Source organism: Odocoileus virginianus, chromosome 5 (assembly GCF_023699985.2).
Source record: "Odocoileus virginianus isolate 20LAN1187 ecotype Illinois chromosome 5, Ovbor_1.2, whole genome shotgun sequence".
NCBI classification, from domain to species: domain Eukaryota; kingdom Metazoa; phylum Chordata; class Mammalia; order Artiodactyla; family Cervidae; genus Odocoileus; species Odocoileus virginianus.
Window position 1 is genome coordinate 64,951,245 of NC_069678.1, and position 18,503 is coordinate 64,969,747.

At 38.0% G+C, this 18,503-nt stretch overlaps 1 protein-coding gene across 8 annotated transcripts in view; it reads right to left on the bottom strand.

Annotated features, from left to right (window-relative positions):
- The window catches only part of PATJ (PATJ crumbs cell polarity complex component), a 368,893-nt gene that overhangs the window by 120,802 nt on the left and 229,588 nt on the right, over positions 1-18,503 (bottom strand). For all 8 annotated transcript variants that reach the window (XM_070468065.1, XM_070468067.1, XM_070468062.1 and 5 more), the window contains exon 30: positions 1,115-1,187. In XM_070468065.1, the coding sequence (XP_070324166.1) occupies positions 1,115-1,187 (73 nt within the window). The remainder of the gene's footprint in view (positions 1-1,114; positions 1,188-18,503) is intronic.

Sequence of the window (18,503 nt, forward strand, 5' to 3'; positions counted from 1 at the left end):
GTAAATATTAACTTCCTCAAGGAACTGAGGAAAGGAAAATAAAATTTTCTACCACTGCATTGTTTGATTAGTTATAATAAATATGCACTGTGGGAATTAAAAATAATCAGTTCAGTCGCTCAGTTATGTCCGACTCTTTGCGACCACATGATCCGCAGCACGCCAGGCCTCCCTATCCATCACTAACTCCCAGAGTCTACCCAAACCCAAGTCCATTGAGTCGGTGATGCCATCCAACCATCTCATGCTCTGTTGTCCCCTTCTCCTCCTGCCCTCAATCTTTCCCAGCATCAGGGTCTTTCAAATGAGTCAGCTCTTCGCATCAGGTGGCCAAAGTATTAGAGCTTCATCTTCAACATCAGTCCTTCCAATGAACACCCAGGACCGATCTCCTTTAGAATGGACTGGTTAGATCTCCTTGCAGTCCAAGGGACTCTCAAGAGTCTTCTCCAACACCACAGTTCAAAAGCATCAATTCTTCAGCACTCAGCTTTCTTTATAGTCCAACTCTTACTTCCATACATGACTACTGGAAAAACCATAGCTTGACTAGATGGACCTTTGTTGACAAAGTAATGACTCTGCTTTTTAATATTAATAAGTAAAAAATAAGAAGAGTATGTAATGTCCTCTCAGCAGGGAATCTCTTAGCTGATTAATCTATATATCTATCATCCATCCATCCATCCATCCATCTCTAGAAGCAGATCACTATGTTAGCAATCTTGAAGTATCAGTAATTTCTTCATTAATAGATGAAAGTATTTAAAGACAACCAAAATCATAGTATTAAAGAGTTTTGAAACCATAAAGAAAGGTACAATACAGTCATTAAAAAAGAGAATTTTCTAATAAATTCTGAAATCCTTAATTAGGACAAACTGTATATCTAGAATGAAACTTCAGGAATTTTGAGGAAGGCAGTACTCATCTGATTAGTTCTAATGTGTGTGTTTTTTTTTTAACATTGATTTATATTACTTTACAATTATATGCCAAATACCTTGTATTTTAATTAGGGAAACTCCCCAGCTAATAAACTCTGAGTTTGGAATACAAGATAGTGAAAATCCATGTAATTCATTCACTAAGAGCTAATCAGGAGCTATCTTACCTCAACAGAAGTTGGGGAACTTGATGGTAATGGAAAGGGAGTAACAGCCATCTGATTGACTGCATCTTCATTTCTGTGAACGTTAAAATAGGCAGAATCAATACACAGCAAATGCTAAGTTCTTGGCTCAAATTAGAATCATTTCCCCAGTTCTCGGTTGAAAATGCACACACAGCACTACAGAATTTTTAAAAATGTAAATATACACTGGTTTCAAGCATGCAAAGCCATTAGGCACAAACAGAGATGTATTACTGAAGGGAAACTAAGATACAATGATTAGTGACAAAGTGATGATGCTAGAAGCTGGCCACCTTCCGCTTGGTAAGTCAGGTGCTGCTGAGGATACTTTTGGAAAGGTACCAACTCTTTCAACACCGAGGAGTATAAAATTTTTATCTGGGTGGGTGTAACCTCTGGGCCCCATTAATGTCCAGAGCATTTTGTTCTTTGCACTGGAAAGGTTCCCAGCCTCCTCACTTGGCTCCTAGCTTCTGCCATATGAAGAATGACGGGATGTATATGACAGTCCTTGCATGGGCAGACTGTGTGAGGAGGAGGAATGGATGGGGAGAACAGAGATCCAGACAGACAATGCTTTGTGGGTTAAATTCATTCTACTCCTCATTACCCTAATTGGAGCGGAGGAGGTGGGAGCTGAAACTTCATTACTGGGGGTCAGGAACAGAACAACTCCTAGAACACCAGTTCTGATGGTTTGGGCTTACTTCCACTACATTACTAGAAATGGTATGTAGGCAGCGGTTCTGTAAGAGATCTGTCCTTTACTGTTTATTCACTTCACAGGACCAAAATAATTATCTTAAGATTTATGTGAACTTTAGGTTTCACAATATAAAACAAAGAGACTTCTCACTGGTATGTAAAGATCTAAGATTGTTCACAGATCTCCATGTCTGGTGTACATATGACAGCCACTGCCTGACTTAGGAGGGCACTCAAATGCACTTTTCACATTTTATTTTTTATGTCTCACCAACTGGAAAAAGATCCATTGGATGATGTCATTTCTACTTTGAGGCTTTAATCACATCACTGCCTTTACCTGAAATGCCTTTCTTTATATTAAATTTATACCCTACTCATCCTTCTCAATAATCTCAACTGTGTTTATTTCCCTTAATTAAAAGACTGTATATTGATGTCTTCCAAATTCACATTTAGCTTGGACCTGCAAACCCAACACCTACTTTATATTCCACTACAGGTCTTAGAAACATTTTAAATAAAACAGAGTTCTTTATCCCACTCAGTTCCCAAAGGGTTCCATAGTCAACTTCCTCCCCACCTTAGTAAATATCAACAACATTCACCCAGTTGTTTAACCAGGAACCTAAAGTCATTCTTGAACACTCTCACCCCTCAACTGTATATCCAATCCATCAAGATGTCTTATTGATTCAACCTTTAAAATGTGTCTTGGATGTTTACATTTCTTTCCATCCTATCCTAGTACAAGTTAACATCATTTCTTTTCTGAATTAAAGTAAAAACCTGCCATTTGGTCTCCCTACTTTTATACTTTTCATCCTCTGTCCATTCTTCACCCAGCAGTTATTACGGTTCTAAAATATAAATCTGATCATATTTCTACCCCCTGCTTACGATCTTCCTACCATTCCTTAATGCATGAGGATCAAGTCCAAAATTGTTAGGGAACCCATCAGGCCTTGAGGGATCTGGCCCCAGCCCCTCCCCCCTTGAACTTGTCTTGTTCACACTTCTCCCTCCTCACTCAGCTCAAACCCAGCTACACAGGCCTTCTTTCCATTTCTCAGCTGAGTCAAGCTCCATATACCTCAGGCCTTTTCTAGTCTTCTTTTCTGTTCTGAATGCTTGGTGCCCAAATCCTTTGTCTGATTTTTTTTTTCTCTTTCATAGGTCACAATAAATGTAATTTCTGGAAACAAGCATTCCATGACTTCCGTTATATGTTTGTAGCACCTATCTATAATCCTAGATCTGTTTACTTTCACAGTTTACTTAACTGATTTGTATGCACATTTCAAATCTGTCTTCCCCTTAGATGGTAAGCGCTCCAAGGACAGGACTCATATCCTTCCTATTATTACATCATCTAAGGCAAACAGTGCCTGACAAACTGTCTGTACAGTAAGTCCCCTATATGTAAACGAGTTCTGTTCTGAGAACACATTCATTAAGTTCAATTTGTTTTTAAGTTCAACAAAGCCTAGGTACCCAACTAATATAATTGGTTACATAACACTGTATTGTAATAGGTTTATAATACTTTTCACAAAAATACTACATTAAAAAAACACAAAAATAAAGAAAATACGTTTAATCTTACAGTATAGTACCTTGAAAAATACAGTAATACAGTACAATAGCTGCCATACGGGGCCTGGCATCAAGTGAACAGGCAAGAGCTAGAGAGGGGAGAGGAGATGGGAGATGGTCAAGCTGAAGGATCATCAGCAATAGGAGACAGAGGGCAAGCTGCAGTTTCACTCACGGCTGACTGTGATGGAAAGCATATTTACATCTTTGAAAGTTCGCAACTTGAAGATTCTTTTGTAGGGGACTTACGAAACACAGTTATTTTAAGGAACTTCCCTAGTGGTCAAATGGATAACACTGCACTCCCAATGAAGAAGGCCCAGTTTGATCCTGGGAAGTAAGATGCCAAATATTCCAAATAAGCTGGCATGATGCAGCTAATAAGCCCGCCAGAGAAAGCCCATGCACTGTAAGTAGAGAAGCTTGTGCACCACAATGAAGACCCAGTGCAGGCAAAATAAATAACGTAGCGATTACTCACTTAAATAAGGAGACAGAAGTAGTTTCAGTTCTAGAACTACTACTGACCGACCTTAGGATTTTGGGGAAATCAGTTCTAAGAAAATCAGTTTCCTGATCTCTTAAGTATGTAGGTTGAACTGTAAAACTTCTAAGCTGATAAAAATTCTTTTGGAATAAGGCAGAACATAAATAAAGAGACGAGGTCTAGGTCCCATTTCTTGCTTTCAGTCAGTCAGTCAGGTCAGTCACTTAGTTGTGTCTGACTCTTTGCGACCCCATGGACTACAACATGCCAGTCCTCGCTGTTCATCACCAACTCCCGGAGGTTACTCAAACTCACGTCCATTGAGTCGGGCTTTAACTTTTTAAAATTCTTGAATTATCTAGCACACAAGCCAAATGAAAGCAAAAGGGAGAAAACTAAAATCACAAAGTGACACAGAGCATGAAGAATATGTCTATTTCTTCTGACAGCATTATAGATGCCTTAAGCATGCACTATTATGTTAAGAGATGGCTGGTGTTTTTCAGGGAGTACAATCCATTCCTCAGCAGTTTTCTCATACACAGAAGAAGCAATCAGTTACCCCTGGGTAAGTAACAGCATTTTCCCAGAGGTGATTTCCTTTCCCACTCAGTTTCCCCCATGGAATAACACAATAGAGCTCAGCTCTAGCTTAGAACTGAAAGCCAACGGGACATGTCTGCTCCAGATTCAGAACCCACGGGGCAGAGTGTATTTGGCAGTAATTAAGCAGATGGCCTTTCATATCTCTTTCAAAGGTTACAGGCATTAAAAATATAGCTGCACATAAGTTTTTATTGAGAAATAATGATTAACTGGACCAAGTTATCACTTCATAATTTAATAATCTCCCCCCAAATAGTATGACTTCAATGGCTTTTAAAGTCCATATTAATTGTTTTAAACCTCACAGAATAGAAAACTGCAGTGAAGAGAAGAAAGCTGCTATAAGAAGTTACAGTTCATAATCCCTCATAATCCACTCATCAGTGAGTGTTCACAGACATTGTCATCAAGGCAGTGATTTTTTTCAGTTGGAGTACAATTCCTTTGTGTGTGTTGGTCACTTAGTCGTGTCTGACTCTTTGCGATCCTAGGGACTGTGGCCCGCCAGGCCCCTCTGTCCATGGGATTCTCCAGGCGAGAATACTGGAGAAGGTTGCTATACCTTCCTCCAGGGGATCTTCCCCACCCAGAGATGGAACCCATGTCTCCTGCACTGCGGACAGATTCTTTACCATCTGAGCCATAGGGAAGTCCCTGATAATAGTCATTGCTTTACAATGTTGTATTAGTTTTTGCTGTACAACAACGCAAATCGCTATATACGTGTGTGTGCATATATATACACATCCTTATATCTCCTCCCTCCCACTGTCCCCATCTCACCCCTCTATGTCATCACAGCACAATGAGCTGGGCTCCCTGTTCTACGCCGCAGCTTCCCACTAGCTGGCTATTTTACACATGGCAGTGTATTCACGTCACTCCCATGCTCTCAATCCATCCCACCCTCTCCTTCTCCCTCTGGTGTCCACAAATCTGTTCTCTGTGTCTGTGTCTCTGTTCCTGCCCTGCCAATAGGTCCATCAGTACCATTTTTCTGGATTCCATATATATGTATTAATATATGATATTTGTTTTTCTCTTTCTGACTTACTTCACTCTGTATGACAGACAAGACAACAATTTTAAAGAGAAAGAAATGGGAAGAGGGAAACTAAAGGAGAGAAAGCAGTGATACTTCACAAGGGCAGTTAGCCTGAAAGACTTCTGGGGATCCTCTGACATCTCATAGTCCATGATTCACATGGAATGAAATCTGTTTGCTTCATAATTAACTTTTCATTCCCAGTATAATCAACACAAATTTCTTACATCTTGGTGCCCCATACAGCACACAATCAGAAATTATAGTTGAAATTATTTGCTTGTATTTGCATTTATTTATTTTGCAAAATTTGTATCTTTTAAAAAGTCTATTTTATTGAAGCATAGTTGATTTACAATGTTGTATGAATTTCTACTACAAAGCAAAATCATACAGTTATATGAATATGGTTATGCACAGAGGTTCCTCAAAAACTAAAAACAGAGTTGCCATATAATCCCGCAATCCCACTCGAGGGCATATATCCAGAGGGGAGATTATATATATGTATATAGATAAAATATAGCTATATACATCCTTTTTCATCTTCTTTTCTATTATGATATTATTCTATGATATCATTTCTATTATCATAGGATATTGAATATAGTTCCTTGTGCTATATATTAGGACTTGATTGTTTATCTATTCTCTATATAATACTTTGCATCTGCGAATCCCAAATTCCCAATCCCTCTCTCTCCAAAGCCCTCTCCCCTTGGCCACCACAAGTCTGTTCTCTGTGTCAGTGAGTCTGTTTCTGCTTTGTAGATAAGTTCATTTGAGTTATATTTTAGATTCCCCATATAAGTGACCTCAGTGTGGTATTTGTCTTTTTCTTTCTGACTTCATTTAGAATGTAATCTCTAGGTCCATCCATGTTGTTGCAAATGACATTATTTCATCCTTTTTGATGACTAATATTCCATTGTATAAATGTTCTTTATCCATTTATCTATGAATGGATATTTAGGTTGTTTCCATGTCTTGGCTATTGTAAGTAGTGCTACAATGAACACTGAGGTGCATTCATCTTTTTGAATTATAGTTTTCTCTGGATACATGCCCAGGAGTGGGATTGCAGGGTCATATAGCAACTCTATTTTTAGTTTTTTGAGGAACTTCCATTCTGTTTTCCATAGCAGCTACACCAATTTACATTCCCTGTTGAGGATGTAACAGCTGTTGGCAGACAGATAGTGGACTTCTATCATGGATAAAAGTGAGATTTCTAAGGTATGGAAGCCTATATAGGTATGTCCTTATCACTGGGCTTGCCAAGCTCTATTAAAATTATTTGTGCTATTCTTTCTCCTTTTTAAACACAGAGATAGGATCTTATTTCTTTATGTCCTCTGTTTGTAGCAGAATACCTAGGAGAGAGTACGTATACTATAAAAGTCTGTTGAGTAAAAGAGATCTTAACAAGCAGGAAAAGATAGGGAGCAGAACTGTCAAAGGTGTGCCCTATGCTTTCCAAGCTTCTTCACCAATTAGTGATGATGTGCTGGCTGCAGTCAGCCAGCAATTGGTACTTACCAAATTAATGAACATTTCTTGGGGTGTCTGCCCAACTCACAGTGATTCCATGGATGGTCTATACTATGTAACACTAACAGTTGGCCTCACTGTCAGTGGATTTATGGAGCAGATATCTGTCTCATTTTAAGCAGATCAGATTCTTTCTCCCAGGGACTGAAAATTTAGAAGAGACTCAGAGACTCAAGAGTGTGGTATCGAGACAACACCAATGGAGATAGTCAAGACTAAACAATGAGGTTAGAACTTCCTTCTGGTGATGTCTCTGGAGTTGCCCTGGTTCCTTCTCTTCAGTCTCAGCTGCATGACTTATTCTTAAGAGTGTACAAGATATCCTTGTATTCTTACGATACAGTCTCCTTTTAATTTAAGCTGGCTAGAGTTTAATTGATTGCAGCTCAACAATATAGCTCTGAATTTATTTTGAATATAGTCTTTGGTTTATTTAACAAATATTTATGCTATGAAAACAATGATGAATAAAACATGATCCCTACCTTTGATGATGTTAGCAATTAGTGAGGAACACAGCTAAGTAAACAGACAATTACGACAGTGGAATTTCTATCTAGGGACTATCAATGTAGTTTTTCTCCAAAAGGATATGAGGAACATAACCAATTCAGTTTTTTGTTTGCAGAATATATCTATATTTATGACAAAGACATATTCTGGATCCTGATTTCAATTCAATGCTGTTATAAAATACATTCATATTGGTAAAAATCATGCAACATGTATTGGGCAGAATTCTAGGAGGTCTCCCAAGACTCCTGCCTTCTGGCTTACAGGTTGTAAACAGGATGAATTTCACTTCCATGATTAGGTTACATTACATAGCACTGATGACCTTAAGATATAGGCAGATTACCATGTTGGGCAAGACCTCATCACATGTCCCCTTTAAATCTGAAAATTTCACTTATCAGAGCTTCATTGTCTTGATATTTAAAGTTAGTAGGTTGACCTATAAGAATTCTAAGGAATGTCAGGAGGTCGGAGATAGAAAGTCAGAGATTACAAGTATCATCTCTGGCTTGAGGATAAAAGGGGACTCATGGGAAATAATGCGAATGGCCTTTAAAAACTAAGAGAAATCTCCAACTAAGAACCAATAAGGAACCTCCATACTGTGCCAAAACCTGATCTAAAAGGATATGCGTGGGTGAATGCTAAGTTGCTTCAGTCATGTCCAACAATTTGTGACCGAGTGGACTGTAGCCTGCCAGGCTCCTCTGTCCAAGGGATTCTCCAAGCAAGAATACTGGAGTGGGGAAAGGATATAGGCACCCTAACGTTGACTACAGCACTGTTTACAATAGCCAAGAGATGGAAGCAACCTAAATGTCAACTGACAGAGGGATGGATAAAGAAAATGTAATAAATGTATACAACAGAGTATTACTCAGCTATTAAAAAGAATGAAATAAGACCATTTGCAGCAACAAGGATGGACCCACAGGTTGTCATATTGAGTGAAGTAAGTCAGAGAGAGAAGGAGAAATATTGTATGACATCCCTTATATGTGGAATCTAAAAAGAAATGATACAAATGAACTTACAAAACAGAAAGAGACTCACAGACTTAGAGAATGAACTTATGGTTGCAGGGAGAATGAACAGGGGGAAGGGATAGTTGGGAGTTTGGGATGGACATGTAGACACTGCTATATCCATTTTAGGATAACCAACAAGCAAGTACAAGGGGGAAATGTGGGAGCAGTGACAGATTTTCTTTTCTTGGGCTCCAAAATCATTGCAGACAGTGACTGCAACCATGAAATTAAAAGATGTTTGCTCCTTGGAAGAAAAGCTATGACAAACTTAGACAGCATATTAAAAAGCAGAGACATCCCTTTTCTAACAAAGGTCTGTATAGTCAAAGTTATGGTTTTTTTCTGTCAGGTACAGATGTGAACCCTGGACAATAAAGAAGGCTGAGCGCCAAAAAATTGATGCTTTCAAATTGTGGTGCAAAAGAAGACTCTTGAGAGTCTCTTGGACTGCACGGAGATCAAACCAGTCAATACTAAAGGTAATCAACCCTGAATATTCATTGGAAGGACTGATGCTGAAGCTTAAGTTCCAATACTTTGTCCACCTAATGCAATGAGCTGATTCATTGGAAAAGACCTCCTTGATGCTGGGAAAGATTGAAGGCAAAAGGAGAAGAGGGTGGGGAGAGAATGAGATGGTTAGATAGCTTCAGTGACTCAAAGGACACGAGTTTGAGCAGACTCCAGGAGATAGTGAAGGACCGGGGAGCCTGGCATGTTGCAGTCCACAGGGTCAAAAAGAACCACGGCAACTGAAGAACAAAAACAAGGACAAGCACAGAGAACTCTCGCCAATGTTATATGGCAGCCTGGATGAAGGGGGTGTTTGGGGGTGAATGGACACATGTATAGTAGTAGTAGTAGATGCTGAGTTGTGTCTGACTCTTTGTGACCCCACAGACTGTAGCCCACCAGGTTCTCCTGTCCATGGGTTTTCCCAGACAAGAATACTGGAGTGGGTTGCCATTTCCTTCTCCAGGATACATGTATACATATGACTAAAACTATCACAACATTTTTAATTGATTATACCCCAAGACAAAACAAAAAGTTTAGAAGGGAAAAAAAAAAAAAGAACCAACAAGGAAATAAACTTAACAAGAATGAGCCTGGAAGTGAAATTTTCCCCAAGGCTCCAGAAGAGAAGTCAATCTAGCCAACATCTTGATTTCTGCTTTGTGATATGTTAAATAGAGAGCCCAACCCCTCCGTGTCAGACTTCTGACCTACTGAACTAACAGATAATAAATGTGTGTTGGTCTAAGCCATTAAATTTGTGGTAGTTTGTTACACAATGAGAAAAGTAATACATAGCAAAATGTATTGATTTGGAAAACATGATCACCAGAAGCATACTTTTGAGTTCTTACCATGTACCACTGTTTTAATCATTTTTATATGTTAACTCATTTCACCTTCATAACAGCTCTGTGTGGTAGTTACAATTATTTTCTTCACTTTACACAGAGATTAAGCTACCTGACCAAAGTCACAAAGCTAATAAATAGCAAGCTGAGGCTAAAATCCAGCTATCTGGTTTCAAAACCTACTCTTTTAACTATTGTATTATGGTGCTTCCTATTTCAGTAGCTTGACCCAAAGCCACAAATATCTTCTTCTCTCATATACCCAAGCTATTATCCCCAGATCTACCTTGGGGAAAAGTTCTACTGGGTCACAATTTACTCATAAATTTATTTCACAATTTTCCTCAAGATGAAGATGCAGTGCAGAGCTCTAAGTCTGTTCACTCTGACTTGATCAGCTTTTCATGCTTAAGTCTGGAGTGTCACATCTACAGTACCCGTCCCTCATATAAACATAATGGCTATAAAATGCTTTGAAATATTCATTGTGTCTGATAGTGCTGGTCGGGTAGTGAAGAGTACAGTGGAGCGTAATTATCCCAGTACTCTCCTGTGACAGTAATTAGGGATATTCATAAATCCTCTGGCTCGTGTTTTTCTTCACCTTTAAAGTTGAACCAGTACTTGATTAACTATGTTTGCTTTTCTGCCCTGGTGATTATGGAAACACAGGCTGAGATGGAACTTCTATTGTCTGGGTACCTGAAGGACCACAGTGAGCAGAGAAGCCTCCTTGCTGAGCCCTGGAGGACATGTAACATGAGAAAGAAATAAATCTTTGTGTTTTAAGCCACTGGGATTTGGGCTGTTAGTTACTGAAGCATAACTGAGTCTATCCTGACTCAAATATGTTCTAAACTAGTTTATTCTATAACTTTTTTCCCCAAAAATCATGCTTATACTTTAATCAGAATAGCTAAAAACTGGAAACAACCCAAATATCCACCTTTAGGAGAATGGATCATCAAATTGTGGTATATTCACAGATTGGGGTGCTATTCCTCAATAATTTAAGGAACTATTGATATACATGACAACAAGGATAAATCTTTTAAAAATTATATAAAATGAAAGAAACAAGACACAAAATAATAGATGCTGTTTGATTTTTTTTTACATGAAGCTCAAGAAAAGTTAAAACTAATCTTTGGTGACAGAAATCAGAAGTGTTAGTTCTGGGGGGAGAAACTAACTGGAAAGGAGCACCAGGAAACTTGCCAGGGTGAATGAATTTCTTATATTTTTGTTTTGGGTGATGGCTACATAGGCATATATTTTATATTATCAAAACTCAACAAACTGAACACTTAAAATCTATTGCATTGAGTAGAAATTACATCCCAGTTAAAAAATGTATCCAGGATTATCTATAGTGTAAACAACTAGGTGCTATTCTGGAAAGAATCCAGTCCTAAGGACACCTAGGTAAATGTACAGTTCTATCTTCAGTTCCATCAGTAAGACATAAACAATATACTAAGCAAGTTTTTAAAAACCTTACTTCTTAATTTATAAAATTAGGATAATATATTCTCATAGAATTGAGATAATATGTCATAACACTAAAGCACAGTAACAATGTTGTTGTTCTTGTTTAGTCACTAACTCATGTCCAGCTCCTTGTGACCCTATGGACTGTAGCCTGCCAGGCTCCTCTGTCCACAGGATTTCCCAGGAAAAGAATATTGGAGTGGGTTATCATTTCCTTCTCCAGGGGATCTTCCTGACCCAGTGTTTGAACCTTATCTCATAGTAACAATAGTTTACATTCAATGTTTTATGATATAGATTTAAGTTTCAGATTCTTACATCCAGGAGCAAAGTTCTCACTTACTTTTAATTCATTTAACCATCAACCCTTATACCCAAAGAAATTATCAAGTCTGAAGGATTCATTCTAAAGATTTCACTCTTTTTTTCCTCTTTTCTTCTGATCCTATGTCACCATTCTAATTCAAGTATTTTTCACATTAACAACAGTGTCCCTGCTGGTTTCCTTGTTCTGCTTTCTCTGTGTCTCAGTCAATCCAACTCACTCCCTTCTTAACTGTGAAAACCCCTCTGTGCCACCAAGCCTGCAAATACACGTGAATAACCTGAGAGCACAGAGTTCCCTCTTTTGGTGTTTGTTTTGCTTGATGTATAGTTATTTATGTGCATGTCTTATATAGTACTTGAGACACAGTAGGTACTCAATAAATACTTAAATTTGTTCATGCAGTTTGGACTTTTTTTTCTATGTAATTCTTCTCAGGTAGCATTAACTAGCTCTTGCTGTACCCACTTCTACAACAGTAATCTTCTCTCCTCTGAATTTCTAAACTGTTTACATGGGTTTTCTCAGCAACTTTTTTCTGTTCTTCTAACAATACCTCACTGCATTCTTATAAGCATACACATGTCACATACAGAGATTTGTTGATAAAACCCTTTGTGTTTAGATCTTATCCCTCAAAGTTATAATCATAATTAAATTGTAGTAAGAGATTTCAATAGCATGTTATTTGAAGCATCAATCCAGCAATCATTGATTAATGCCTTAGGATTAAATATGAGATTCTCTCTCTAACATAAACTCTAAAAGAATGCTACAAATTGTGGTTAAAAGAAAGATTAATGATATGAAGAGAATGTATTTATCCTTCAGGAAAGGACACTGAGCCTATGAAAAAAATTTCTGAATGATGAAGAAAAGACATCTGATGTAATGAGCTGTATGTGCCTGCTTGTGTTTGTAGAATTCCATGACTTTCAATTTATTAGGGTCTGAGATATCTCCAAGGAGCAATATTCCTTCTTTTAAAAGTGAAAGTGTCTTACACTGTTGGTGGGAATGCAAATTAGTACAGCCACTATGGAAAACAGTGTGGAGATTCCTTAAAAAAATGGAAATAGAACTGCCATATGACCCAGCAATCCCACTTCTGGGCATACACACCGAGGAAACCAGAACTGAAAGAGACACATGTACCCCAATGTTCATCGCAGCACTGTTTATAATAGCCAGGACATGGAAGCAACCTTGATGCCCATCAGCAGATGAATGGATAAGAAAGCTATGGTACATATACACAATGGAATATTACTCAGCCATTAAAAAGAATACATTTGAATCAGTTCTAATGAGATGGATGAAACTGGAGCCCATTATACAGAGTGAAGTAAGCCAGAAAGATAAACACCAATACAGTATACTAATGCATATATATGGAATTTAGAAAGATGGTAACGATAACCCTATATGCAAGACAGAAAAAGAGACACAGATGTATAGAACAGACTTTTGGACTCTATGGGAGAAGGCAAGGGTGGGATGCTCTGAGAGAATAGCATTGAAACATGTATGTTATCAAGTGTGAAACAGATCACCAATCCAGGTTGGATGCATGAGACAAGTGCTCAGGGCTGGTGCACTGGGATGACCCAGAGGGATGGGATGGGGAGGGAGGTGGGAGGGGGGTTCAGGATGGGGAACACATGTAAATCCATGGCTGATTCATGTCAATGTATGGCAAAAACCACTACAGTAATGTAAAGTAATTAGCCTCTAACTATAAAAAATAAAGGAAAAAAAATAAAAGTGAAAGTGTGTTCCATCCTAAAATGTATAGGAATAGCCAAAACAATCTTGAAAAAGAAAAACAAAGTTTGAGGTCTCACCCTTCCCAATTTCACAATATACTACAATGCTATAGTAATCAAAACAGTGTAGTACTGGCTTAAGAACAAATGCATAAAGCAATGGAATATAATAGGAAGCCCTGAAATAAATCCTCAGTGTAGGGTCAAATGATTCCAACAAGGGCGCCAAGATTATTCAATGGGAGAATGGATGATCTTTTCAACAAATGGTACAGGGAATCCTGGATAGCCACATGCAAAAGAATGAAGTCAGACTATTCCCCTATAGCATATACAAAATTAACTCAGAATGGATCAAAGACCTAAACATAAGAGCTAAAATTATAAAACTGTTACAAGAAAACATGGGGAAATTCATGACATTGGATTTGGCAATGATGCAATATCTTGGATCTGACACCAAAAGCCCAAGCAATAGCAAATAGATAAATTGGACTACATTAACATGAAATACTCAGTGGATCAACAGAGTGAAAAAGACAATCTATGGAATGAGAGAAAACTTTTGCAAATCACATATCTGAGATGAGTTAATATTCAGAATACATAAAAGAATCCCTAAACTCACCAACAAAACAACCTGACTAAAAGACAGGCAATGACTTGAAAAGATATCTCTCCAAAGAAGAAGTCATACCCAACTACTATCAAAAAAAGAAAGAAAGAAAATAGTAAGAGTTGATGAGGTTGTAGAGAAACTGGAACCCTTGCCTACTGTCAGTTGCAATGTAGTATGGTGCAGTTGCTATGGGAAATATAGTAGTTCCTCAAAAAATTAAAAATAGAATTGTCATATAATTCAACAATTTCATTTCTGGATATATATGGGAAAGAATTGAGAATAGAGTCTCAAACAGACATCTGTACACTCATGTTCATAGTACTATTGTTCACAATAGTTAAAAAGTAGAAGCAACCCAAGTGTTTCTCAACAGATGAATGGACAAACATACAATGGAACATCATTCAGTTTTAAAAAAGGAAGACAACTCTGACATATGCTGCAACATGGACGAATCTTGGAAACACTGCGATAAGTAAAATAAGCCAGTAGCAAAATGATAAATACCGTATGAATCCACTTTTATAAGGTATCCAGTATAGTTAAATTTAGAAAGCAGAAAGATAGTTGCCAGGCGGTGGGGGGAAGGAGAGAATAGGGTGTTATTTGTCAATGGGTATGGAGTTTCAGTTTTGCAAGGTGTAAACTGTTTTGTAGATAGATGGTGGTGATGGTTGTATAATAATATGAATATACTTAATGTTACTTAACTGTACACTTAAAAATGGTTAATAAGGTGGATTTTATGTTATGCATATTTTATCACAATTTAAAAAATTAAGACAAAAAAGTACAAGTGTGATAAGAATACATTTGAATTACATTATCACTTAAAATCATTTTGTCTTCAGAACAGATCTGGTCTTGCCTCTTGGAAATTCATTTTCACTAAAACCGTAGAATTTTATTTCATGTCAACAAAATAGCATTATATCAAAAGTAGAAGCTATGTGCCTGAATTCAACCTGGATTCCTAAGTAAGTTGATTTAATTTTGTGCAACCTGTTCTATATAGAATGATTACTACTACAATCTGGAGCCTAGCACATTGTTTAGGTGCATACACACACAAAGCTGCATAAATGAGGAACATATAAATACAACTAAACAGGCCTAGATAATTTTTTTTTCTGACTGTACTAAAAATAGTGATGTGAGATACTTGAGGACGGAAAAAAGAAAATCTATATTTGCTGTATTAATTGAAACACGACAATAAATTAACATTCATCCAGGAAAGTTCTATGCAAATGAACCAAAAGTAACATGTAAAACAAAGCAAATCATTACATCTCAGTGGAAGCAAAATTCCTTTCTGAAAAGATTCCAGGAGATATTTCTAACTATATGAACCCACTAAATAATTTCTAATTCCCAACTGGAAGAAACCACCAAAAGAGCTGACCATGCTGAATCTGAAATAAATGTCCAATGACAGTGGAATTATGACCTCTATTTCCTTGGCATTCCAAACAATGTCAATCACTAATGAGGGCTGCTGGGAGTAACTCAGCATCTAGACCCACAGTTTGCAAAGGTGGCCCCAGGCAAGTTCTAAATAATGATTGCCAACTGTACAGAGGAAAAGTTGACTCAAAATATCTCACAGTGTAGGTTGGTGGGAGAGTTAATATGGGGAACTTAGGACTGGATGGGATAAATGATAGCCTATCAAGTTTCTCATAGACTCTTTCTAAAGATAGTACAATAGACACTCACAGCCACTCTTCTCTTCATACTGTCAGGAACAGCCTGAAAGTTGTTCAGACATCCAGTCCTCACCATAAAGCCATGAACTATAAAAGGTGACTCTTCCTATCAAGTATAAAACTGAGTAAAACCCTGCTTGATTTCTCTGAAATCATCGTGGTAATCTGATTTCAAGAGCCAGTAGCAGTGGAAACCTGTCATACTGGGGATCTCCAGTAGGGACTTGTTTAGAGGTCTTGTGGTTCTGCTAAGGATGTCTGAAGGATAAAGTCTTCTCAGGATCACGGCTAAAAACCAACATGGGACATGCATATAAGCAGAGGGAACTTGCACTGGTTGCTCATGACTTGTTCAGAGAGCTCTAATTTTATCATCCTTCCTATTCATTAGGACTCTTTGGCAGCAAGCAGTAGAAAAGGAATTTAGGCCAACTTAAGGCTCAGACGGTAAAGCATCTGCCTACAACGTGGGAGACCCGGGTTCAATCCCTGGGTCGGGAAGATCCCCTGGAGAAGGAAATGGCAACCCACTCCAGTACTCTTGCCTGGAAAATTCCATAGACAGAGTAGCGTGGTAGACTACAGTACATGGGGTCACAAAGAGTCGGACACGACTGAGTGACTTCACTTTCAAGCTCAGGTAAGGAGATGACACTACCCTTAAGGCAGAAAGTGAAAAGGAACTAAAGAGCCGCTTGATGAAAGGGAAAGAGGAGAACGAAAAAGCTGGATTAAAACTCAACATTCAAAAAACTAAGGTCATGGCATCCAGTCCTATCCCTTCAAGGCAAATAGATGGGGAAACAATAGAAACAGTGACAGACTTTATTTTGCTGGGCTCAAAATCACTGCAGATAGTAACTGCAACTATGAAATTAAAAGATGCTTGCATCTTGGAAGAAGAGCTATGACAAACCTAGACAGCATATAAAAAAGCAGAGACATCACTTTGCAGAGACAAAAGTCAGCACAGTCAAAGCTATGGTTTTTTCAGTAGTCAGGTGTAGATGTGAGAGTTGGACCATAAAGAAAGCTGAGAACCAAAGAATTGATGCTCTTGAACTGTAGGGTTGGAGAAGACTCTTGAGAGTCCCTTGGGCTGCAAGGAGATCAAACTGATCAATCCTAAAGGAAATCAGTCCTGAATATTCATTCGAAGAACTGATGCTGAAGCTGAAGCTCCAATACTCTGGCCACCTAATGTGAAGAACTGACTAATTGGAAAACACCCTGATGCTGGGAAAGATTGAAGGCAGGAGGAAAAGAGGATGACAGAGGATGAGATGGTTGGATGGCATCACCGACTTGATGGACATGAGTTTGAGCAGGCTCCGGGAGTTGGTGATGGACAGAGAAGCCTGGTGTGCTGCAGTCCATGCAGTCACAAAGAGTCAGACATGACAGCAAATGAGCTGAACTGAAGCAAAAAACTTATTAGAGGGATATTGGGATCTCACAGAACATAAGCAGGCTATATTATCAGACTTAGAACAAATGAGAACTAAGAGATCTCCAGAAGACAAGGAAGCAGGAAGCAGAAGGATATCACAGCAGGCACCTTTGATCAGGCCCTGTGACTCCATGAATAAACACCATACATATAAAATCACTCTAATTACTTGCTTTCTGTTCTAAGCCTAAAGTATCATATTGCTCAAACTTAGGTCTCATGTCTACCCACTGGTGACACCATGGCAGTGAGAGAAAGATCTGGTTCCTTTAGATTCCACCTAGATTTACTATTTTTACTCTTTCATCATACTACATACATTGTGGGCGTGTATGTGTGTTCAGCGGAGGGGCATCTACCAAAGGAAACAGGCATTCTACAATGAGAGAAGTAAAAATATTGCCCCCAAAAAAGTGTAAAGATAAAATGCCCCTATTCTCTCTGTGACCATCATAATTAGTTGTTTCTGAGTGCTAAAAGTGAAATACACATAGTCATAATTCCCACAAGCTGGTATTAAGAAATAGGAGCAATAAAGAACAAAATTTGCAATTCTATTCATGAAATAATAATAATGGTTTTCAAAGATCCTTTACAAGTCAAACAAGAAAGATGGACTTGCTTGGTAAGCACTCTACCTAACTGACTAAATACAGTTGACTAAATGCACCTGAATTCATGTAAAATTTCCGGTTATTTCAGACAACCTAGCTACAACCACCCTCAAAGAGGAAAATCTGTGGCTACTGTAGATATTCAAAAGAGTATGTCAAGGCTTTCAAGATGACTTCAGAAGTGTATGACCCAATGGAATGATAACTGGATGAAATGTACACAACTTCCCAAGGTTACCATAGTCTGTTCAAGGGAACAATTTTTCTTATTTGGATACACAAATTCAAATGCTTTTGACAAAAGATCAAAACACAAAACACTCCAATTCCACCTTGCTCTTGAACTAAAAGTCTTATAAATTCTACTTACGAATATAAAATTAATAATTAAAATTACTATTTAAAATTGATAGCACAGAAAACAAGTATTGAAGAAAGAGTCAGGATTTCAGAGCATTTGAGAGACATATGGATCTATCACACAGTCCAA